Source organism: Amphibalanus amphitrite, unplaced genomic scaffold, assembly GCF_019059575.1.
Source record: "Amphibalanus amphitrite isolate SeventyFive unplaced genomic scaffold, NRLGWU_Aamphi_draft 000263F_arrow, whole genome shotgun sequence".
NCBI lineage: Eukaryota > Metazoa > Arthropoda > Thecostraca > Balanomorpha > Balanidae > Amphibalanus > Amphibalanus amphitrite.
In genome coordinates this window covers 34490-59540 of record NW_024881758.1, presented here as the reverse complement: position 1 = coordinate 59540, position 25051 = coordinate 34490, and the positions used below count along the sequence as shown (strand labels likewise).

The 25051-nt window shown below is 50.8% G+C and overlaps 2 protein-coding genes across 3 annotated transcripts; one reads left to right on the top strand and one right to left on the bottom strand.

The window, feature by feature from the left end:
- The first annotated feature begins 8090 nt into the window (after window positions 1-8090).
- On the top strand, window positions 8091-10585 carry LOC122386817 (splicing factor U2AF 35 kDa subunit-like protein). Its single transcript, XM_043376457.1, has 4 exons — window positions 8091-8193; window positions 9000-9234; window positions 9661-9866; window positions 10255-10585. Exons 1-4 carry the CDS (start codon window positions 8150-8152, stop codon window positions 10538-10540), a joined length of 771 nt encoding a protein of 256 aa, XP_043232392.1. The 5' UTR covers window positions 8091-8149; the 3' UTR covers window positions 10541-10585.
- Window positions 10586-15494: 4909 nt separating this feature from the next.
- LOC122386814 (abscission/NoCut checkpoint regulator-like) lies at window positions 15495-24983 on the bottom strand. 2 transcript variants are annotated; one of them, XM_043376455.1, is made up of 8 exons: window positions 24641-24983; window positions 22406-22566; window positions 22076-22228; window positions 21565-21865; window positions 21216-21337; window positions 20779-20905; window positions 20172-20246; window positions 15495-16449 (listed from the first exon to the last, which is right to left on the bottom strand). In XM_043376455.1, the coding sequence occupies exons 1-8, from the start codon at window positions 24686-24688 to the stop codon at window positions 16291-16293; spliced, it is 1146 nt and encodes a 381-aa protein (XP_043232390.1). In that variant the 5' UTR covers window positions 24689-24983; the 3' UTR covers window positions 15495-16290. The 2 variants fall into 2 exon arrangements, with proteins under 2 accessions (XP_043232390.1, XP_043232389.1); XM_043376454.1 differs by having other exon boundaries at window positions 24625-24982.
- Window positions 24984-25051: the final 68 nt, after the last annotated feature.

Below are 25051 nucleotides of genomic sequence, written 5' to 3'. Positions count from 1 at the left end.
ACCTATACCTACCAAAACTATCTACGCTCTACGATGCATAAAACACGTCTTTGGTCTTAACGGATTGATCCTACTTAACGTGCATCATGGCATCTATATGTATTACGATTAAGTATTGTCAACAGGTTCGGCCGCAACAGCAGGCATCTGAAGTTTCGGTGATTGAAACTGGTTATGTGGGTACACTGTATGCACCTGTGAGAAGGCTATGAAGGCTGGTCTGAGGCGGCCCCCGCCGAAGTTAGTTGGTAGCACTGCTGCTCCACGGCGTACATTTCCTACCAGCCCATAGGGTTCACATGTTAAATGGCCTGTTTTCGGCGAGCGATATCTCGGTCAACCTTTGAAGGAATCAATGGTTCTTAGTCTCAAATGATAGATCGATGAATTTTCTTTCGACAATTCCTCTACCATTTTTCACGAAACCCAGCCGATCTTCTACGGCATACAGGGTAAAGATTTCTCTGCACGCCAGCACCCGCGATCCGCCTCTCCGATCGTCGGCGCGCGGTCCTCGGTAGCGCAGTCGGTAGCGTATCGGGCTACGGATCGGAGGGTCGTGAGTTCGAATCCTGGGCGCGCCGAGTGATTTTGGCTAGAATTGAATGATGTAGATTCTTGAATGTTTGCATAATCAATTATTAATAGCTAATTGAATGTATCTACCCACTAATCGGCCCCTAAAACCTGTTATTTAAGAATTTTAAGAAATGAATGTCACGTGCGCGCCACGACTGCCAACCATAAGCGCTACCATATTCTAGTTTGAACTAACTTTTTGCTAGTCCCGACCACATATAGTAGGTTTTCTAGTAGTTATACTAGAAATTCCTACCAAAGTTCGTCCTACCCTTCACTCAATATACCCTGGGTCTGAGGTAATTTGGATGATGTTTACGCATCTCGCGCTCCGGTATCAATCCGATACTGTGATCTGGTGCGTAGATATGCCACCGCCAATAAACTTTTATACATCGACACCCATGAGCCAAGCTTTCTATACAGTTTGTGTGGCAGCGGCCCGACCAAACCTTAGGTATTTTTTATACCTTCAAATTTGGTAAAAGAGCGAGAGGAGCTTTGAACAGTGATCGTATAAAAGGCGTGCCTAAAAAGCGGAGGAAAAGGTTGTTTTCAAAAATTTCGCGCGCCTTCGGCGCAGCATTTCAAAACAGGGGCCCGGGAACGATTTTCAAGTTGGGGGGGGCGAGCCTAAAATGCCTGACATGATGCATATGAAACAGTGGCATAGCTAGGGGTCTAAGGGGACACGTAACCCCCACCCCCCCCCCCCCCCCCACCCCACCCCCACCCCCCATCGGGATAAAAGGGACCCTCGGGTCCGAGGGGCTCTGCGTCGCCATTTGACCGCTGAGGGTTTACGATGGCCATATTTCTACTCAGAAGGGCCCCATGGGGCTCGTTAGAGCACCTCACGGGCCCTAAATAGCCACCCTAAGATCTCCATAAGGGCCCCACGCCGGCTTCTGAGGGCCTCTTGCGGCTTTTAAGGGCACCTCGGTGGTCTCCAAAGGCCCGTTACTGGCCTCTGAGAGGTCTTACCGGCCTATGAGGGGCCAGTTGTAGGGGCATTTCCCGCCTGTGATGTTCTAACACTTATTTTTTTAGGGCCCGATAACGGCAACTGTGGGGCCCTCGTCGGCGCCTATGAGGGCCCACACCGGTGTCTCTGAGGGTTTCACACCTCCAACTCTGAGTGCCTACACCAGTGCCTATTAAAGCCCTATATCGGCGGCTCTGAGGACCCAACCAACACCTGCGCATCTAAAGGCCACCCACTGGTGACTTTTGAGGGCCCCACACCGGTGACTCTGAGGGCCCCACCGGCGTCTGACAGTACCATGCCAGCCTCTAAGGACCCCACAGGACTTCTTCTGCCGGCCTAAGGACCCCTTGCCGGTCACTGAGACCCCTTGCCGGCTTGTAGAGAGTTCGCGTCAGCAGCTCTAAAGGCCCCACACCCGTCTGTAACGGCTCCACACCAGCGTCTATGAGGGCCCGGCCCACAGCAACGCCTGTAAGGACCCTAATCGGCGCCTCTGAGAGAATCACACTAGCACCTCTGAGCGCCCACACCGGCACCTGCATGGCGGCCCCACACCGGTGCCTCTAAAGGCCCCTTACCGGCGGCCCTGAGGGCCCTACGCCGGTGATTCTGAGGGTGCTACCGATAACCGAAGGCACCACACAAGCCCTCAGTGTCGCTGAGCTTTAATCCCATACCGGCCCTCCGAGGGCGCCACGTCAGTGCACTCATTGCCCCACACCCCTCCATCACACCCGGAGCGGGTAAACTGTGTTATACCTATAGCAACGATTTTACCACCGTTGTACGTTATGTATTTCTCAAAGTTGACTCAAGCTGGTGCAGCATAAAATCTGGCCTGCCAAACTTACGGCCAAGGTCAGGCCCAAATCAAAGCGGGATGACAATAGCAGATGTTGTCAAATCGATACTGTATCAGCAGAAACCATTCGGATGGCAAAGAAAATGCCGTGTGTTGATGTGTAGATGTATAAAGGAAACAAGAAGGAAAGAAGTCCGGAAAAGGGAGGAAAGATCTTTTCTCGCTGCCTCAATGTTGAGGGGGCGCCGCCCCCTCGGCTCTCAAGTTGGGGGGGCAAGCGCCCCCGCTGCCCCCCCCCCCTGTTCCCGGGTCTATGTTTCAAGACCACTTGACCTTTTGTGACCTGGAGTATAAAGAATACACACGATGCAAAATCAATGCAGCACGACCTATACGAGGTTACGCAAAAAAAAAACTGGTGGCATGGTAAAAAACGCCTCCCAACCCCCCCCCCCCCCCCCCCCGTTGAGTGATTTTTTATCTCGCGACCGTATGGCGCCCTCCTTGGGTGAGGTGGCGCCCTCCAAACCCTTGGCCCCCCCCTTCGCGATTTTCTAAATACGCCGCTGCAAGGCCCTAAATGGTAGCTGTATGTAAGTGGTGGGTGTTTTGAGTTTTTTACATTTTATCGTTATTATTTTAACATGTCGCATAATTCTGTTCATTGTGGCTAGTTCAGTCATATAGATATTTGACTCCCTGAGGCCTGAGGCTTGAGCAGTGCAAGTGGGCATTAGCACTGGGCATGTTTTGTATCTATATTTCAATTTGTTGTGTGACCCTGTGCTATAGATGAGTACTTTCCTGACATTTTTGTTTGAATTGGGTGCTTGTTGCTGGTTAGATTTTTGGGAAATGTTTCACATGTTTAAAGGGACCCTCCCACCTTCAAAGAAGTTAATGAATTGGCATGAAAGTGATGTCGCTCGGTTCAGAAAGAGCAAAAACGAATATCTACCAAATTTCATCGAAAAATATTCACCGGTTTTCAAGATATTAGACTTTTACTTTTGTTTACTTTTTGGGATCTCCGCTGTTCCTAGCGACTTTATTTGAAAGTGCGGCATTTGTTGCGCGCAAAGCAGCATATAGGTACCACCGCGTGCTACAAATCGTTTTAGTCAAATATTTAACGGACGTTCGAAAGCCTGATGACGTCATCAGATTCCCGTAATGGTTAAGAGATAGGGACCACGCTGGTCCCACCCTGCAAGTAAAGGGAAGAAATTTCTTGAACACCATAAAGCTGCGGGGGTTGCGACCAGGATAAATGGTGGTTTCTGAGCCTGGCCGCAAACTTGGCTATCTCAACTCAAAACTAATGTTAAGGTGGGAGGGTCCCTTTAAGGTCAAGGTGGTACCTACCTACTGTTGGTGGTATTAGTAGAGCAGACGCCACATGAAGGTTTTCCAACCAAGGAGAGGCACCATACCCAAACCCACAGGTGTTTTTTCTAGGAAAACCTAAATCCGCGCCCGGCTGGGGGTCCTGGATTTCCACGCCCTGCTGGGGGGCCAGTCTGCAAAACATGGCAGGGAGCTCAACAAGATTTTTGGGGCAGACAAAATCCTGCCCCGAATCAGAATGCTGAGTCCAGGGGCAGCCCAATTCCTGCCCCTAATGATGCAAATAATGTAACGATATAATGATGTAGGAAGCAGTGAGAAGCTGAGAAAATCACTTCTGTGTCAATTTTTTAACTTCTGCACCAGATTTTCCTGTTTCTGCCCCAATCTTCCTGAAATCTGCCCCTATTTCTGCCCCAACCTGTGGTGTCTGCCCCGACGAGATCTCGTCGAAGCCTGCCACGTTTTGCAGACAGGCTGGGGGGGGGGGTGTGTTTGAACACCCCCCCTTCTAACTCGGCTCCTGGGCCACGTAGCGATACACGGAAGGCGGCGTTCGAAAGAGCGTCAAAAATAATGAGGAAATCACTTCGGTCAATTTTTTGGTCAGGTCAAAGGTCAGGTCACCAGAGGTCATTGAAGGCAAAGTTTCGCCCATTTTCAGGTCGAATGTCGACAATTTCCAAGAAGCCAACGCATAACTCGGGAACCAATAGAGCTACAGCGCCGCGGAAAAGCGCATTCGATAGCCCTATTAACGCCCTTTCTGGGTAATTGTCTCAGATTTGACCTAACGTCAACGGTTTTGCCTGCAGGGGGCAAAAACTGCAAAAATAGCCGATTTTTTTGGAAACAGTTTTTCTGCAATAATTTTTGACCCAAGCCTTGTACGAGCTTACTTTTACCGGCATCGTGTTCCTCTCGTCAAGACGCATCGAATGAACTATAACTTGACCTTGAAAGGTCAACTTGAAAATTTGACCTCAGGTCAAGGTCATGACCTGACCGGAAAGGGTCATGTTGCATATCAGTCGATCCGTATCGTCGAGCTGAACACATCTAAGGCGTTTTCATCGCTCTAGCATGCCTCTATCAAAAGTTATTTGCGAAAAACTGTTAGATACTATTCGTGACCTAAGATGACCTCAGGGCATAAACAGGGGTCACGGACACCATTTTCATGTTCAGTGTGTCTACAGGGTGGAAAGTAATTACGCGAACATGTATTTTCTTACAATTTCGCCCGTCAGTGGAGATTTTGTATGAGCGCGGGCTGTTATGGAACATGACTGGTCGTGTTTGTTGTCGCCTCATCTAACAAAAGTGACCTTACTTTGAAAAATGACTTGAAAGGTCTACAACACCTCTCGGCTTCGAGTGGTGCTGACGCCATACGCTGCTCAAGACCAAAATGGGCAAAGAGCTCAATTTGAAGTTGCCAGGGAAAGCGTTTGTGATTATTTTGGCTGGATTGGTGCGGAAGGGACTCGGAACGGTCTCGGCACCAGCATTACTCAATTACACCTTTGGTTGAAGCATAATAAAACTTAAGAGGACTTAAAAAGCAAAGCCGTTGGCGGCAGTAAAACCTCGGCGAATTCAGGCGCCGAATGGGTGGTCACCATTTCCGCGACCAAACGACAACAGTCGACCCGAAAACAGGCGAAATGGTTTACTTTGGCCGGGTACCCGATCTAAGATATCACGATTCATGCATAAATCCGTGAAAATTCGAAAATCAAGCCGTACAAACAATCGAGATGGCCAAAATTCATGAATTAACAGCAGGATTGTCAATTTAAGTTTTCTAAAGACCGCCAAACCTGAACAGAGGAGGACAGGCAGCTGGCTTTGTGGTTGGGTGAGACATCTTCGAAGCTATTTCATCCGTCAAACCTGCAGAACAACGCGTTGGGGGCTGCTGATGCGTCCGACGTCCCGCCCGTCCCAACCTTCAAACATCCGGCAAAGGAACACACATCAGCGTGTTATGAGCGCCCGGATGGTGTCAGAATTGCATGTAGTGACCAACAAGGCCACCAAAAATAAAGTATACAACTAGTGGAACATCCTTCCAGACGAGTCTCTTTATCTAATCCATCAATGCACCAAAAGGGGCAAAATGATTGAGCGCACTTTTGTGACCGACGCAAAGAAACTCTTCTTCATGATTGATAAAGTCCTTCCTCTCACGGCCAAAAAGACGCAAGACTGGTGCTTTGAGAACCCGTTCTTCTTCTGGGCATATAATGGTCAATCTGGGAATAGCCCAGACCTCAATTTGATCAAAAATATCCAGGCGACTTTTCAGGAGAGCGTTTAAGAGCTGCTAGTAGCCACCAACATCGATTGCCTCACCAGACAGCTCCAGGAGGCGTGGACTAAGCTTTGGCCAACAGTGCTTGACATGCTCATGTCAATTATGCCTGAACGCCTTTGTCAGTGTATCGCACATAAATAGGAATATATGAAAAGATGAAATTTTCATGTTACCGCCGCTTTTTCCATTGTTATAAGACGAAAAAGTATGTTCGCGTAATTACTTTCCACCCTGTAAACCACTTGTATTTCAGTGTTTGGGAGTGTTTATAATGTCTTTCGTCCAAAAGAGGCGCATTTCAATTTTCTCCCATTGACTTATAATGGGGAGGTCGCAAAATTGACATGACCTTAGGTCATCGATATCAAAATTCTGATATATACATTTTATACATGCTATTGCTCTTAGCAATCGCTGAAAGTTTCAAAGCGATCGGTCACTCGGTGTAGCTATGACAGACATTGAAACTTTTTATGAGGTGAGGTCACTTCAAGTGACCTGGTGACCTGACCTTGAATGACCTTGGTCTGAAATTTTCACAACATGTGTAGAATTGATGTATGATAAGGTGTACCAAAAACGGCGGCGCTCCGCGCCGCCGTTTTTGAGATATTTGCGAAAAACCACAAGGGGGGTGTTCAAACACCCCCCCAGCAGGGCGCGGGTTAACAAACCTAACCTGACCTGACCTAACCTACAAAGTACAACCTTCAAACCTGCAACCTAAAAACCTACAATCTTCAAACCTACAAACCTGCCCTACAACCTGCAAACCTACAGCGCCTCTCGTCGGTTGGAAAACCTTCGTGTGATGTCTGCTCTACTAATGCCCTACTAGTTAGTTTGGGCAGGAGGCTAATTTAAGCATTGCTTTTTATTGTTCATCACGAATCTTCTGCTATCTTTGTCCATTTGAATGTTTGTGTAGAATTTCAGCATTGGATCAAAGTAAGGCTGCAACATGCTAGTTTAGGTAGGTTTAGCTCAGACCAGGTCAGGTTGGGTCAGGCTATGTTTCTGATTTATACTGGCTGAAAGCAGCCATAAAATGATTTGTGCTGATGGAAATTTGCTAGGCAATAATATGGGATTTTTGTTTTATTAACAGACTAGTGTTGCTTTATCACTTTGTCTGCGAGCCAATTTATCTCAATTAACTGAAATAAAACTGCCAATTTTGCATGCATCTGGATGAAAATCACAGTAGGTGCTCAACTGTGCTGGTAGAAACCAACAGTCTGACATGTCAATGTTGATGTCTCAATTCTCATGTCACTGACATGTGTGCAGTCTGACTGCTGACATGTACATAAATAAGCTTTAAACCTTCTGCACTTGATAAGCTTATTGTTCTAGTAACTGGCTGACAGCTTTCCATGACACCAACTTTCAGAAAAAAGTCAATTGCAGCATATTCCTTACTCAGACTCCAAAGTAGGTGGGTACAGTAGTGTCAACAAAATCTCATTGCTGGGTCACTTTGACTTTCTGGGGCAGATTTTCCAAGGCGGTTTGAACATCTTTATAGGGTAAGCTCTGTCCTGAATTTTGTAGCAACTGGTGTAACGACTTGACTACCCACCATATGAATTGATACCAATGCTGAGTTAAGACTTCTTTCTTGGCTCTGAGTCTCATCAATGCTAGTAAGACAATGTTTTTGCTTATTTCACTCAAGTGAGGATTGAGTATAACTTACTTATATAAGAGTGATAACTTACTGATAGCCTCAATGAGAGTGGTGTACAGGATGCACATTGGGCCAGGCTGCAGCAAGCAAATCACTTTGTTCATTGTTTGCTAGTTGCTTACCATGGGCTGGTGTGTAGTTGTTTTCCAAGCTAGTGAGTTTTTACTAGCCCTTCTACCATACTTTGCTCCATGTCTACATTTTATGTATATTTCCTGTACCTATGCACATTAGGAGAAAAAACATTTAACTATATTATAAAAGAGAAGCATTTTAAAAACAATTGTCATTAACAATAATAGGGTTAGTAATGTGCACTTGTCTGTTTAGAATAGATATATGTGTTTAACCGATTTGTTTGTTTCAGTTCCCCTGTTAATGGAGAAGTGAAGGAGTTCACCCTGCTGTCACACATCTGGCAAGATGGCTGAATATCTTGCCTCCATTTTTGGAACAGAAAAAGACAAGTAAGCATGAGCTTCAGTATGAATGATGGCAAGAGCTTATTGTTGGCTTGGTTTGTCTGTGAAGTCCCAATGGTGATAGGGTAGTCATCAGAGAATTCTTTGCTTTGTTTGGTGTATCACTGTCTAATTTATGGGAATGCAAAACAAAATATTGATTGTCACCAAACATGAGATAAATTTTATGAAAGGAATTCTACACTGAAGCTATTAACTATTTATACCTACTGATTTTACTAAGCTTCTTGCATTCTTTTGTGGCGCTGTAATTATCCTAGTCCTGGATCATGGCAGGTGTCTTTGCCTTTGGGCAAAATGTGATCATTCAACTGCCCGATGCCTATGGTATGGTGGAGTAATTTGAAGCTGCATTTAAAGCAACAGCTACATGGTAAACATTGACTTTTAGGTAAGTCATGGTACCTTGTAACCTTTTAGCTAATCATTTATTTGTGAGGTTGGATGGACAAGAACATGCATGTTTATTGCTCATGTAAATGAATTGACCTTGAAATGTATTTTTGATCATATCTTGTATGAAGCTCATTCATTGTAGTATGTTAAGTACCTAGGTGTTTAAGATATTCTTGTGGGCCTACTGAATTGATAAGTATATGGCTTTTGTGCCAGAAGGAGCAATAATTTTTTTTTTTTTGCCTTCTTGATCATGCTACTTGATTGAACCATCCACTAAGATGGCTTTTCAGTCATTCTTGTTCAGCGAGTAGTGCTATACTCTGTAACGGATGCAAGCTGCTGGAGGGAGCGCCCTCACCAACCCCTCTCACCGTGCTGCTCCCTTCCACCAGGGTCAACTGCTCGTTCTACTTCAAGATCGGCGCGTGCCGTCATGGCGAGCGCTGCTCCCGGCTGCACAACAAGCCCACCTTCAGTCAGACGATCGTGCTGCAGAACCTGTACGTGAACCCGCAGAACTCTGCCAAGTCGGCCGACGGCAGCCACCTGGCCAACGTCTCCGACGAGGAGATGCAGGAGCACTTTGACAACTTCTTTGAGGACGTGTTCGTCGAGTGCGAGACCAAGGTGCGTTCGTCCGACGGCTCACCACGTCCCTGCGGTCAGGAACTGGGATTTCAGTGGCTGCTTGTTAGGCTGCTTGTTCAGTGGCTGCTTGTTTTTTTGTAGTTTTATTTATTTTCTTAGCTAGTGTACAGTAGGTCAGTAGGTCAAAATAAGTCCCCGCCGTATGCGGGTCACCAGTGGGCAGTTACCGCCTGAGCGCTACTCGGGCGCCACCTGCCCGCATACGGAGAGGACTTATTTTGTAGACCTACTGTACCAGTCGTGTACATTGCCTTGTAGTTCGTCATTGTAGCCAATTGCATCGATTGTTTCCTGCGTGCGCCATTCGGTGGTTGAACAATCGAGCCATTCCTATCATTATCCATGCGTCTGTTTGCCACCTCCTGTAGCGCTCGTCTCACTTCATCATTCTCCTCCCTGCACCAGTTCGGCGAGATCGAGGAGATGAACGTCTGTGACAACCTGGGCGACCACCTGGTGGGCAACGTGTACGTCAAGTTCCGCCGCGAGGAGGACGCCGACAAGGCGGTGCAGGAGCTCAACAATCGCTGGTTCGGCGGACAGCCGGTGCACGCCGAGCTCAGTCCCGTCACAGACTTCCGCGAGGCCTGCTGTCGGCAGTACGAAGTCGGGTGAGTCATGATTGAGTGTGTCGCCCGCGGCGTGTAGCCTAAGCCTGTCTGATGTAGGATAGTTTACAGGGCTCAGTGTAAATGAGGTGTTCGTGTTGACCCAGCTTGTAGTGTTCTGGTTTTACGCGGATGGGATCGCTCTGGCCATACCGAACGTCAATTACCCGATCATGCCACATGATATTGAATTAAGTGCATGTTTACCATACTCTCTGATTGCATGACTCGTCTGTGGACGCGCTACTAAACCCCAATATTTACCTGACGTTCCGCCCCTGGTCATTACCCAGCAATTGGTGCCTTACCTACAAGGTGACAATGTTCTAAAGCTATCTGACTAAGTCTGCATCACCTACTAGACCCTGACACCTCACGTCATCTGTTTCAGCGAGTGTACGCGGTCGGGCTTCTGCAACTTCATGCACCTGAAGCCGATCTCGCGTGAGCTGCGGAAGGAGCTGTACGGCCGGCGCGGCCCGTCCTATGTGGGCGGCGGCCGGCGCCGGTCGCGCTCGCGGGACCGGGACGGCGGCCGCGGCTGGCGCGGGGGTCGCGGCGGCGGCGGTGGAGGGTTCGGCGGCGGTGGTGGTGGCCGGCGCCGCTCCCGTTCGCGGGACCGCGACCGGCGCCGCTCGCGCAGCCGCGACCGTTCGGGCCGCGCCGGCCGGTACTGAGTGGTGCTGCCGGGGTGCGGACCAGGGTCCGTTCGCTGTGCAGAGGCCAGTTTTACCAAAAAATACCAGCCGGCCGCCGAAATAAAATATCCAGCCGAAAAAATAGACGCCACACAGCCACGAGTTTCACCAACAAAAAATTCCAGCCGACTTATGACGGAAATTATTTGTCGCCGGTAGTCAGCTGATATTCTGTTACGATATCAAATTACGATATGTCAAGGAGGTTAATAAATCATTTAGAGCATGTTTTCAATCAAATTGAAGCGTGATTTCTAATGCAAATGCTATATACATTTCGAAATATTATTATCGTAAATCATTACATTATTTTCAAGAGTAATAACAACAAAGTAGAGCATTATAAACTTTCATATCTATATTAACATTCTGGTGCCCAGCAAAAGCCAATCAATACAAAACTACCAAATTGTAAACGTAGGTACGTCATTCATAAAGGTGACGTAAGGAAGCTTGCATTTAAGGCAAATTTAAGATGGATCTTTTTTCCTGTCAGCCTATTATATTAATTTTTACAATACCTTCAACTTGCTATGTACCTTTTTGTCTGTTTTTAGTCGCACCTTGTAGAAAATCATCGTGTAGACCGAGAACGCAATGTGTGGACCTCCACCTATGAGGTGAGGACTAGATGGGACCACTCCAGTGGCAGCGGAACACCTTCAATTAAGGGGGCACTGCCGACTTTTGGTCCCATTCTTTCCATGCAACGCCCATAGGGCTTATATTAAAATGTCAAAATCAAAGGGGGGCACGGTGCCCCGGTGCCCTACCCGTTCCGCCGCCTATGAGTCCCGCTCCCGACAGATCCGGGAGCCGCACCTCTTTCCTAGCTTTCAAAAGAGCGGCAAAGAAGCGGTCAACATTGCTCCCAGAGACGCCACCTGAAGCTGGACGGACGACGGACAGTTCCGCAGCCGAGCGATTGAAATGCGGTGCTACGAGGCGGCTTCGCGTGCACTGCATTAGCACCTTCTAGCGGGAGTAAGAGGGCTAACGAACTCGCCAAGGCCTATATAAAGCATTGTGCCAAGGCGAGTGTCTTACCTTAGGAAAATACCTACCCAGATTAACTGCTGCACCGCGGTCATTGCAGGGCTGAGGGTGGTCGCTCGCTCCGCTTCGGCGAGGTGGATGTCAGACTGCCCGGCTAGGTGGTTTTAGCCGACATGCAGGCCGCGTTTGCCGGGCCCGGTCGAGAAGAAGGAACGCCACACAGCAAAGAATACTCGCTCCGGGCCCGCTACACAGGTCCAGCTCGTAAGTCGTAACAAATTAACAATACCTGCGCTAGCGTCGTCGACCGTCGTTCGACTGCGCCCAGTACCGCTCAGTGGAGAGTCCTGCCGAACTCCTCCGCGTGTGCCGAGATCATTCGTTGCGCGCGGACACAATCGTCCGACGGAGACCGCTCTGCATTATGATCGGGTGGTCACCACCTTGGTCGCCGGCTTTCACACCCAGCCGAGCCGTCTGGCTACGCCCCAAATGATCGTCTAAGCCTTTCGATTGGTTTGTAACTCGGGTCTAATATCGAAATATTTGGGAGTTAGGACATGTTAAATCCGTGTTCATGAACAAATATACATTATGCAACTAAAACGCTTTACTTACTTTAACTTTTCTAGGCTAATGACAAGGCATACACATATTCATTGCAATATTTCTAAAATGTAAATAAATCATGAGCAATGGGCATAAAAACAACAGCGATCCACTAGAAGCTCGTAGCTCGTCCAGCAGCGCCAGCGTCTCCCGCACCCGGCCGCCCGCCTTGCCCGCCTGCACCATCAGCCGCTGGAAATGGCTGCGCTGCCGCTCCAACATTAGCTTGACCGCCTGGCCGGCCCGGCAGATGCGCGCCGTCCGACGCACGCAGTGTACATCTTCAACAGCGCCGGGATGTCGTACGACACGACCGCGTCCACGGCGTCCACGTCAATACCGCGCGCTAAAGCCTCGAGCACACCAGCGCGGCCATCTCACCTAGCGCGCGCCGCCGCCGGCACGCCGGCACTACCCCACAGAACTCAGTCACGCGCGCGCCCAGCACAGACAGCGGTAGCTCCAGCTGGTGCGCCACCTCGTTCCAGTTGACCAACACGAGCGAGCGTCGCCAGTCGGGCTGTCGGAGCAAATGGTGCATCACCAGCGGCTTCAGCGGCTGCGGCGCCACCACGTTGAACGACTCGCTCAGCTCGGCCGGCGTGGTGAACCTGCCGACGAACTGACCGGGCAGTGCGACGGCGGCGGCCGCCGTGCCGGCCGCCAGCAGTCGCGGCTGGAACAGCGACATTCGCTCCAGCTTCTCCGGCCTCCGGGTTCTGTGACAGGGTGGCCAAGAACGGCAGCTTCTGCAGCGGCAGGTGAGGCGCGCAGACGGCGGCGGCCGTCAGCCGGCCGGCGATGCAGGGCGGCGGGCCGTGGCCGCCGCCACCCGCTCCACCGCTTTCAGCCAGCCCGTCTCGGCCATCTCGATCACCCGGTCGGCTTCGTCGATCACCAGGTAGCGCAGGTGCGCTAGCGAGAAGCTCTCGGAGCTGGTTATGTGATCCATCAGCCAGCCGGGAGTGCTCACCACGATCAGCCAGGGAGACCGGGCCGCGCGGCCCCACCGCCACCAGTTGGCGCCCCCCTCGTGCCACTGTGTCTCCACCAAGCAGCCGGACGCAGAGCGGCGTGTCGGCGTCGTACTGGCGGAACACGGCGGGCACCTGAGCGGGCAGCGCCTGTGTGGGTAGCACAGCTAGCGCGCGCACCCGGCGGCCGGCGCCGCGCCTGCACTAGCGGCAGCACAAACGCCAGCGTCGTACCGCGGCCGGCCGGCGCCGAGACGCAGAGGTCGGCCGGTGGCAGCGGCGACTCTGTGGCCGCCAGCAGCTCGGGCAGCACGGTCATCTGCACCAGGAACACCTGTTCGATGCCCTCGGCGGCCAGCCGGGCGCGCAGCCGGCAGATTGGCCGGCGCCGGCCGCCGGTCGCCAATCGGCTGCGGGTGCGCCAGCCAGTCGGGCAGCGCACGCGGTGCACGGCCTGTCGGCTCGAGCGCTCCACCTCGTCCAGAACGGCGAAGTTGTCAGCGGCGGCGTCTCCGTCCGACTCGGAGGTGTCCTCACTGTCGTTATTGGCGACGGCGGCTGCCGCTGTGCGCTCAGTCAGGTCGGCCATCACAGCAACACTCGCCGATGATTGGCGTCATCGAAACCGTCGGACGACAGTGGATTCACCACCGTTTTTGCAGCAGAGACTGGAAAAACCTCAGCTATAAACAAGGAAAAACCTCACAACATGCCACAGCCTGCAATTGTGCATATTGTCATTATACTTTTCACATGACAGAAAATATTGGCTGCTTTATTCTAGGAACTGGCTTGAAAAACATAAGATAAAATCAAGCTCAGTGAATTATTATTGTATTTCAACATGAGACTGGTAAAAAATCTTTGTCACTGTCAACATGACCAGTGTAACGGACGGGCTGCATGAACATTTCGGCGCATGATCTGAAAACTCTGTGTGCAGAAATTTCAGCGCTGAGGTGAACAAATAACATTTCGGCCGCAATTTGCCTGGTGCCACAATTTTGCAAAACTAACTCACAACACTTACAGCCAGTTTTGATCCCTGCATGACTCATGGATGCAAGATACACATGCATTCAATATCAGCACAGTGCACACACAACAGTTATAGATTCATTTACATTTTACAACATTACTATTATTTTCTTTTCCTTCAATATTGGCAGCATGACTTGCTGAGTTCAGTGGCACAATCTTATGACAGCAAGTTTGTTCGAGTTCGCAACCATACAAACTTTGCAAGTTTTGCTTCAAAAACAAGCCTTTATATATTTCTTTCATGCTATTCAATTTCTTTTTAAAAAATTATTGTCATTTATCTTGAAAATCTTGCCAATTCGGTCTTAGCAATGTCAATGCACCTTCCCTATTCCGCACAGCTCAAGCAAGTTCCACCCAAAAGTAGTAGTGGTATCAGTAGCTGGCGCCTTGCCATGTCAAATGTAGCTGAATATGTGAAAACAGTGACATATTTATTTAAATTCTTGAGTCCAATGAGCCTACCCTCTCTGCCTCTCCTTCCAGCATTTCTTCAAGCACCTTCAATTTTCGAAAATGACCTTCCATCATTATTTTCCACTTCCGTCCGAGCAATGAACTTGTAAGCTGACCACTAGTTAATGCTCTATCATCTTGCTGTTGGGTGCTTGTAGCAAAAAGATAATATTAAACGAAAAAACTAACACCACAACACCAAACACCCGTCTTGTTGGTTTCTTTTGGTCCTGCCTGGTGACAAAGGCTCTTTCTTTACGCAATATCATCAGTATTCCACTTCTAATCTTGAAGCCCAGATGCTTTACAAATTGGCCATGAATGATACTAAATTATTATATCAACTGAGAAGCGCAAATCACGATAGTTCGTAACAAATGAGGCCAGTTATTCCAACACGACATCAAAAAAATAGACGGGGTCGCCTGTCTATTTTTTTGGGCTGTTTTTCTACATATAATGGCGCAGATAAACACTCCATTAATGCCGCATTTGCCGTTGGTGAAACTCGTTGGCTATTTTTCTGGCTGATACTTTTTCACGCCGGCGGATATTTTTTCGCCTGGTTGGTGAAACTCGTCGGCTGGTTTTTGACAGAAAAATTGCGCCGGGCTGCTATTTTTCTGTTGGTAAAACTGGCCTCAGTACTGTCTCACCCGCCGGCTGCGTCTGTCGCTGACGAGGGGACGCCGTGCGTCACCCCCGAGAATAGCTGCCAGTTGTTGTGGTGTGGCACGCCACGGCGGCATGGCCGAGACTGACCCGGAACGGGCGGGGCACGCCCGAATAACGAGGCTCGGCCGCCGACGCAGCGCCGGGGCCTTTTCATAACGCAGACCACGTGGATCATATTGAGCTGTACACATGATTTTCTCTGTAATTACACTCAGTACAACAAATCAAATAAACATTTGTTTGGAATGTGTTTGTTACTAATTGAGTCAGGAGCCAGAAGCAGTTAATGACCTCTAAAAAGTTGGCATTTTTATCTGACGCGGTGTTGAAGCAATGCATCGTGTTTCCTTTCTTGTTTAAAGCATCTCACATTTATAAAGCATCATATCTACGCTACCCTCACACAGTATAAAAGCTAGTTGATCTCAGATAGCACCTTGCATTACAAATCACATCGCTTCACAAGCAATAATAAACAATACTGTAATACACACTAAGCGTTGCGTACCTAAATCTATCATACGACTGGCGCAGTGTACTTCACTGTCGCTAGTAAGTCACCCGTGCAATGTGCAAATAAGGCCCGATATAGCGATTCCCAAACCCGGGACAGGAACAAACGAGTTACAAACGAGTAAAGCGACCAGTAAGACTGGTTTATGACGAAGGTGAGGGTCTAGCCGGACCGTGGCAGGCACCTCAGAAACGTGACGGTCGTCACCGGATCGACATTGTAAGGTCGGACGGGCACCGCACTGCTAACTGCACGAACAGGCTCCTAACGCGTGACTCCGATACGCTCGAGTTTTGCCGAATAAGGCAGGCGACCATCGGCCAGTAAAGGCGTGTGGTGAGCGCATCGGCCGGACAGTGCTGGCTGTGAGCTCGTCCCGCGGGGTAGCACTAGACGTAGCAGCACTAGCAGCCACTCTAGCAGCAGCAGTGGGGATCTCGGGAAGTCAGCTGGCTGGTGGAGGATCACTTGGACTCCTTGGGCGTCGGGAAAGGGCTCCACTGGTGGTCGGCCAGCTGGTCGTTGTGACCCTCTTTGAAGCAGGAGCGGCAGTAGAGGTCGCCGGAGCAGCCGGCGCAGCGCACCGCGGCGTCCTCGTTACAGATGCAGCACCAGGGCAGCTCCTGTCGGGAAGGGAGGATACAGATACAGATGTATTCAAACAGGATCCCCTCTGAGGAGGGGCTTTTCACATGTTCACGTCAATGAAAAACCGAAAATACAAACAATGAAGCGCATACATAACTCTTTCACGCACATGCATTCGTTCAACATACGTTCATGTCGGTGACGTGGCCAGCAGCACATTTTTTACTTTATAGCGGTACGACAGAATACCTGGCTCGACTCCCAGCTCGTTCAAACGAGCTATGCCACGGTAGCAGAGCCTACGGCGGCCTGCTTCCGTACGAATGGATGGGAGTGTAAAATAGTAGGCGCGCCTGGTGTCGTGTCTATGACGCTGGCTAGCCCGCTGGCCAAGTGTACCTCGGAGATATTCGGGCTGTCCAGACGTGATGATGCGCTCTACAGCGCTCACAGTGTGATACGTTACTAACTGTTTGGCAGTCAACCACTTCAGCTCCTTAATGACTGCCACAACATTATCGCGACGCCGCCGACCGGATACGACACGCGCACAAAAATTTACCACTTTCTGCAGTCGACAAAGCTGCGTCTCCCCACACGATCCATACACCGATAAACCATACCGCAACACTGACATGACCAGCGCTCCGACAATCTGCCTCAGGGCTGATCGTGGTATCACGTGCCGTGCGTGTATCAGCGCTGTGAGCATGCCTGTGCATTTCCGTGTTACGGCATCTACATGCGGCACAAAGTTGAGGTGGCGGTCAAGAATGATTCCTAGGTTTTTCACAGTCTCAGACTCGGTAATGGTAGTCGCGCAGAAGTTCAGGGTAACTGGTGGCAAGGTTCGAAGCATCGCCGGAGTTCCTATAACAAGCATCTGCGTCTTTGCAGCGTTGAGCTTCATTCCGTTGTGGCAGAACCACAGATAGACACGAGCCAGTGCGTCCTCCATGCGTGCAGTCATCGATTGTAAGTCACATTTCCTGCCAGTTACCATAAGCTGAGTATCGTCAGCGTACTGAACTATGGTGACGTCTTCGGGTACGCTCAGACACAGATCGTTGGAGAAAAGCATGTACAATACACAGCTCAAGGCGCCGCCCTGGTACACGCCGATGGTGTTCTCCTTGCTGTCAGACAGCAGGATGGAGCCGTCCGCACACCTCATCTGAACCTGCTGCGAGTGGTTAGCCAAATAGTTTCTGAACCATGAATTTTCGATGCCGTACAACGACAACTTTTCGAGAAGTTTTGTGTGCGGAACCACATCAAAACATTTAGAAAGATCCAAAAGTACCAATATGCAAATATGTCCGTTGTCCATTGCTTGAAGAGCCTGGTCTGTTATGGCGTGAAGCGCCGTTTCCGTGGAGCGTTGTTTTCTGTAGCCGTGCTGTGCGTCCGAAAGCAAATAATTTTCTTCAAGGTAAGCAAATAACTGTTTCTGCACAACACGTTCAACTAATTTCATGATCGCCGGCAGAATGGAGATGGGGCGCGTGTCGGACGGCTCGAGGGACCTGTTCCCCTTCGGAATAGGGGTCACTAAGGCGTGCTTCCATTCCTGAGGTACATCACCGGTGGCGAGACTGGAGTTAACAACGTCCAACAGCGCGTGGCCTATCCCGGGAAAATAACGCTGCAGCAAACGCACGCTTACACCGTCCCTGCCTGCTGACATAGAAGGTTTCATTGAAAGCAGTATCGCGTACAGAGAGTCCAAATCGGTAGCCTGCACCTTAAACGCGCTCGTCAGCACTCTTGGTAGTAACATGGGCACACGTGCTGTAGCGGCAGGAACACTGGCTGCGGTGGCAGGGCCGACTGCAACATAATAGTTGTTAAGAGCATTCGGTGTGATCCTCGGTATCTCACAGCTCTGCTGTTTCCTGCCCAGCACCGGCCGCAGCACTCGCCACAGCCCGCCTCGGTCACCGCGGCTGATAGCACCGGCGTACCGCGCACGGGTATCGTTTCGCACGGCGGCGCGGCACAGACGGTTCACCCGCTTATACTCGGCTCGATCGCCCCGAGCTAGAGCCGCCCGGCGGGACTGCAACAGCTGCTGGGTCTCGGCTGTCACGGCCGGCGCGGTCACCTGCCTATTCCGAACACGTCTGAGGGGCGCAACATTGTCCAATTGACCTATGAAACGTTCCATTTACGTTCGGTGGTGTCGCAGCCATACACTGGGTTCCAGTCCGTATCAGCGAGCTGCTGATTAAACGAGTCATGGTCAATCCTGTTGATAGCTCGGCGGTATACATTAGAGTTTCCAGCTGCCGCGGCACGACGCTCACGGGACAGCAAGACACGGGTGTAGTCATGAGGACCGCCGTAGTGACATCTCGTGACACCGACACGCCTAATCAACTCCGGGCGGTTAGTTATGATCACATCTAACAGAGTCCCCGCCGGACGATAAGTAGCTTGACTCTGATTAGTGACGTGGAATCCGTACGTGGTACACAGTCTGATCAGTGGGTTGGTCTCACTGGTCTTCGCCTTAAGTAGGCAACAGTTGAGGTCGCCTCCGAGTATAAGTGTCGCTCGTGGGAAGTTGACAGTCATATGCTGGAGCTGGCACTCCAGGTCGTCAAGGTCAGTGGTGAGCTGACGCGCGGTGTTATGCGGCACTCTGTACGCCGATGCAACCAGCACCGTCTGGTGCTTACTGGTCCGCACCAGCACCCAGATGATCTCCAGGTTGGAGCCGGCCACGCCCGTCACAGGTGTCGGGAGCAGCTCGCAGCTCAGGCTATCACGTACCAGCACGGCCACACCGCCCCTCCCTCTGGGCAGGCTGGAGCTGACCGGCCTGTCCCGCCTGAAGAGCCTGTAGCCGCTCACACCAACCAGCCGGTCAGGCACAGGCGGCGCCAGCCACGTCTCGCAGAGGGCCAGCACATCAAAGCCGTAGACGTCGTGGATGTCGTTCCGAATGTCGTGCAGCTTGGGCTTATAAGACTGGATGTTCAGCTGTCCGATTATTAGTTCGTCAGTTCCAGCGTCGCCGTGGCGGCGCCAGTTAACGCCACCACGCCTGCCACGCCGCCTGGACTCGCCCCTGCCGCCGGGCCGTGTGCCGACAGCCGGCGCGGCCGCGCTAACCGGCTGGTTGACAGGTCTCGCCCTGGGGCGCTGAGGGGACGCTCGGTCGGCCGGCCGGCTCGGCCCGGCGGTGGCGGTGGCAGCGGCGGCGGGCTGGCCCGGTCGACGGGGCCACGGGGGTCTGGCAGGCTGGGCGGCGTGCAAGATGACATGCAAAGCATGCAGGATCAGCAACGCCCTGATGATAAGCGCTGCCGGCCCTGGTGTAGTAGCCATGACCAGTCTTCACCGTCACAGACGACAGACGTATCAAATCGTCTCAATTCATGCATTCGCCACACACTCTGACTCGCTCCTTGCTCCTTGCAGACCAAGCAACACACTCGATCTCGCAGTTGTTCTCGATCCACACGCTCAGTCTCTGCATTCGCACAAGACTCACTCAGCACAAACACTCACTCCCACTCAGGCGTCGGGTAACACAGAGGAGAGCAGTCGGTCAGACAGCGCAGTCGTGAATACTGCAATAGTTAAAGTATGGCTCTAACACTGAACACTGACTGGCAAATTATAGGACTAGAAATACAGCGAACAGCACAAGCGACAGGCTTGCAGTGATTGGTGATATGAAATTATTGAGTTCGTGTAAATTGGGTGAAATGCATCCAACGGCGAATAAGAAGTTGCGGTCGGTACTCACTTCATCGTCCACTGATGAGATGGACTCCAGTTCCTCGTTCAATTCTTTGTCTTCCAAGGCCGCCTCCTCCGTCACCTGTAAATCGAACAGGATTGTTGGTGTTTTGTTCGCGGCTGTAGGGGTTCAAGGCTGGGTCGACAGCGGAGGAATCATGCGCCTCACCAAAAAGGATATTTGCACGGCTGCGCATAAGGTAAAGCATTTTAACGTTGTCTCCCTCTCCAATACACATCCGTTGACCTGGAAGACAAGGACAATATGCCAGTAGAATGTCTTGTTCGACTTAATTATAACTAGTTGAATCATCTCCAGTCAGCCCCAATGATGGCTGGCTGATGAATGATTTATGACTGATTAACCGTATAACCACCTCTGGTTCCTCAGTGGAGTCTGAGCCCCTCACGTATCCTAACCTGTCTAATGAATTGCTGTACCTTCCGTTCGTCAATGGTGACTTTGACGATTTATTACCAGTCTATCGAGTCGTTGCACCGTCTGGTCCTCACTGGGGTCCTCACATGTCGGATGAGTCTGAGATCGTGTTCTCACCTGTCTGATGTGTCGCTGTACCTCCCGTTCCTAGCTGTGGTCCTCTCAGTGTCCTCACCTGTCTGATGAGTCGCTGTACCTCCTGATCCTCGCTCGGGTCCTCCGTGTCCTCTCCAGCGCCGTTGGAGGAGGTTGCCGGGCCGCCGCGCCGCCCGTCCCGCGCCAGACCCTTCACGTCCTCCAGCCTGCCCGGATACGTGCGTTTTCAACACGTTCGGCCAGCGATTCGCTAACCAAATTTATTGCTAAGTCCTAAGGCATTGATATTTATGAAACATCTATCTATGAAGTAAGCAGCTATTCGGAACTTTCATTTAGAGTAGCGAATGTTCCAGCTGGTAATATGTAGAAATTGCCATCTCAGAGCACGGTCTCCATGCTTTTGAATCACCATCACAACCGGCGATTTCCTCTCGCATTAGTAACAACTCCACCTGCACACGTAACATCGCAGCAGCCAACCCCCTCCCCCCCCCCACACACACACATACTGACCGGTGGTGAATATCGGCGACCTTCTGCGCTATCTGGTTGGCGCGCTCCACCTCGGCGGCTACCTCTGCGCTGACGGCCGCCACCAGGTCGGCCGGGCTCTGATTGTCGGCACTGGCCGGGGTCTGGCGCAGAGAAGACAGCTTACGGTCAGACCAAGGCACAGCTGGGTAGCCAGCGGTACACAATACATAGCGGAGTTCACAGAAAGATGCAGTGAGCGGTATGCAAATCAGATACAGATGAATTACACAGAAGTTGGTATCCAAATTTTGTTGATTGGTCGTGCGCGGTCACAGGACCGGCGATTCGACACATCGCTGACTGACCCACCCCCCTTCCCGGCCCTGACCTGCGGGTGTCTCTGACCACCCGTCTCGCCGGCTGCCGTCGTGGCGGGGGCGGGGGCGGGCCCGGGGTCGGCGCCGCCGCCGCGCAGCCGCTCCAGCCGCTCCTGGAGTCCCTCCTCGGGCCGGTAGCGCGCCGCGATGGCCAGCTGGTCTTTGGTCTCAGCCAGGAGGTCGTCCTCCTGCTCCGCGGCCGTGCGCCGCTCCGGCGGCGGCAGGTTACCGGACGGACCGGAGGAGCTTGAGGTACACGGCTCCCCCTTCAGGGCGGCCAGACGCGCCGCCATCTCCGACTCCGTCGGCACGCTGAAAGGATAAACGGAGATTAGCGAGGGACGAAAAATCTTATGGGCCATCCACTAAAATGAGTGATCAAAATATAGATCAGACTGGCGCTAACGCACGGCGTACCGCATAGTGTACATTAGTTGCCGTCAATTACCCAACGCAAAATCACTTGTCAAGCAACATCCAACTTAGAGCTCGGAGAAGACGGTGACCCATGAATGCACTTACTTCTTTGCCTTGCGGTCCGCCTTGAGCGCCTCGAGCCGGTCGACGAGCTCCGAGTCCTGGTGGCTGAGGCCACGCTTCAGGCTGGCGGCGCGAGGCGACTGCCGGTACACCACGATCGGCGGGCGGGCAGGATTCTCCAGATCTTCCAGGCGGCTAATCGGGCAGGACCGGGTGGTGTTACGTGGACGCAAGGGAGCGTGTATGTGTATACGCGAATAAAAGCATACCTTTCCCTGCGAACAGGGGAAAGTAAACTAAAACGAGAGGTGCTTACACGCTAATCCAGCTCAGGTTATTATTATAACAGCAGCTGCAGTCGGCAATGTTTACCGTTTGAGTGCTTCTGGCGGCACCAGGGGCGGAGCCTCGTCCTCGATGGTCGTCGCCTTGTTGTAGCACTTGCGGCACACGGACTGCTTCTTGCCATCGATCGGTAGTTTTTCCGGCAGGCATTTGGAGCAGAGGGACATGTGGCATATTGGACAGCCGTGCTGTTGGAAAACAGGCGATGCCGTTACCGCTCGCATACTTTTAACATTTGCTTATTTTTTCATCGTGTCTATTTTTCATCCTTTATTATCATATTTGAGGAGTGTCACCAGCATACACTCAGCGGTCGATAAACATGCGTCATGCATTCAGCATGACTGCCGTACAAGAAAACAAAACAAAACTTTGGCACGCCAGCCATAAGACATCAACAAAACAGTCACAAAACAACAACATCACGTCCACGCGCGAACAGGCTCCGCCACCGACGCCGGCCGCGACGACGACGGCGAGACCACCAGCCACGCCCCCGGCGGAGGCCGCTACGGCGGCGGCGGCCAGCCCGATCTCCGGATCAGCGCGCAGCAGCTCAGACCGTGTCACCTCAAGCGTGGCAGCGGTACGCTCAGCACCCCCGCACCCGCTGCATCACAGGGCTTGGGAAAGGATTGGAGATTTCATCGTGTCTCAGTGTGTAATATATAATGCTATAAAAAGGCTATTCTAGGAGCACTGTATCATATACAGTAACCTTCTTGTTCAGCTGTTCAGCTGAAACGAAGCATGCTGCAGTTGCAGCACACATACCATGGTAGTTTCTACACCAGCTAGTCCCGCCCACACCCATGTGCCACCCAAGACACCCAAACAGCCCTCTGAGCAGTCACTTAGGCCAGGGCGCATTCACAGTCTCCTCGGACGAAGAACATTCGGTAAAAGTATACATTGAGTCCGAGTGACTGTTAACCCTCGCATGTGTAGGGGGGGGGGTCGGATGGACCCCCCCCATGGTTTTTCGCGAATAACTCGCGTAAAAAGCGGCCGATCGCGACGAAACTTTCAATACCCTCGCAATGATCAATTTGACACCTACCCTGAAAATTTCATGACCCTGACCCAAATGACCTTTGACCTGTGACCTCTTTTCCGAGACCATGTTTGGCCGGAATCGCGATTTCGCGTATGTCGGCTCGCACTAGCCGCGTGTTTGCAAGCTTTTCGTGGTTTCAAACGTTCCAACATGTGATTTGATGTTACTGCCGTGTGTGTCAAGGTCACCTGAAGGTCAGGTCAGGTCATTGACCTTTGGTGACCTCGGGTGACCTCGGGTCACTTTTTCGAGTTTTACATGTTTCTAGGCTAGTCTTTGGAGCTGAATTCGAATTTAGCAACCATTTGAACATTTACGGAGTAGTTTTGGTGACTTCGTAACATGTTACGAAGCTGTCAGAGGCGGTTGACACGTACTACGAATACCCGTCACGACGCCTACTGGTTGACCTGACCTGACCTGACCCGACCTGGTCTAAATGCTTCAAGACATCATCTGTGATCAAAACTAACACGATATTCGTGATCAGCACCCCGAAAAACCCATTAGCAGCCACACTTTACGACTTTCTAACAGGTCCCGATTTTCCCGACTTTGGGTCATTGACCTGACCTGGAAGGTCAATCAATGACCTAGGACCTTAAAATTGGGTATCATCGGCTTCCTCTCGTCACGGGCAACACGCTCGTTTTTTCCGCGAAGCTCTAGCTCGATCAGGGGCCAAACGGCAAGGGGGGGTCCAACCGACCCCCCCCCCCCTACACATTAGAAGCTGGCAAACGCCGCACACATGCGAGGGTTAAAAGATAAAGTTTTAATATTCTTACATTATTTGACATCCTGAATCCAAAAATGATACTTATATGTCTTGGAAATAAAAGAAAAAAACAATCAAACCTGACCTAACCTTACCTATTTACCTACAACCTACCAACCTACAAACCTACAACCTAACCTAACCTACAAACCTACCAACCTAAAACCTAAAACCTACAAACCTACAACCTAACCTAACCTAAAACCTTAATTTTTTGCTGTTACATATTTGTATCAACAGCATCACAATTGTCCACTCGGACCTAATATATACTAATACCGAACATTCTACGTCATCCGGCCAATCCAATTTGATAACCACAGTCAAGCTGACCTTGAAAACCATTGGCCGGACGATGTAGAATCTTCATCGTCCAGGAGACTCCAAATCCGGGGTTATACTTCAGGGTACCTATTTATTTGCTCACCTCTCGGAAGAAGAAATTGTATTTTGAAAAACAACTTGAGCAAGACATTACTCAAACTCTTGAGTGCTGAGACACTCAGGTAGTCAGAACCGATGCTTTTTAACCACTTCTTTCCTATGAAGCTTTGACAAAACCAAGTTAAACTGATATTTATCTTTGCATTAATACTATGCTGATCCTAATCTGGCACAGCTTCACAATTTCAGCCACTTCTTCTGTGTGGGTTAGGGCAATTTCAGCCACAGAAACAATCACAATCTGACCCAGTGTCTTCAATGCACCAAAATTGATCTTCATACGTGCAACCTGCAACGTAGTAAAGTAATATTGGTGCCAAGGCCCTATATACCATTGGTGCAATGGGGCAGATACAATGTAGTGAAGAATATAGCTGTTTTCTTTTCATTACCA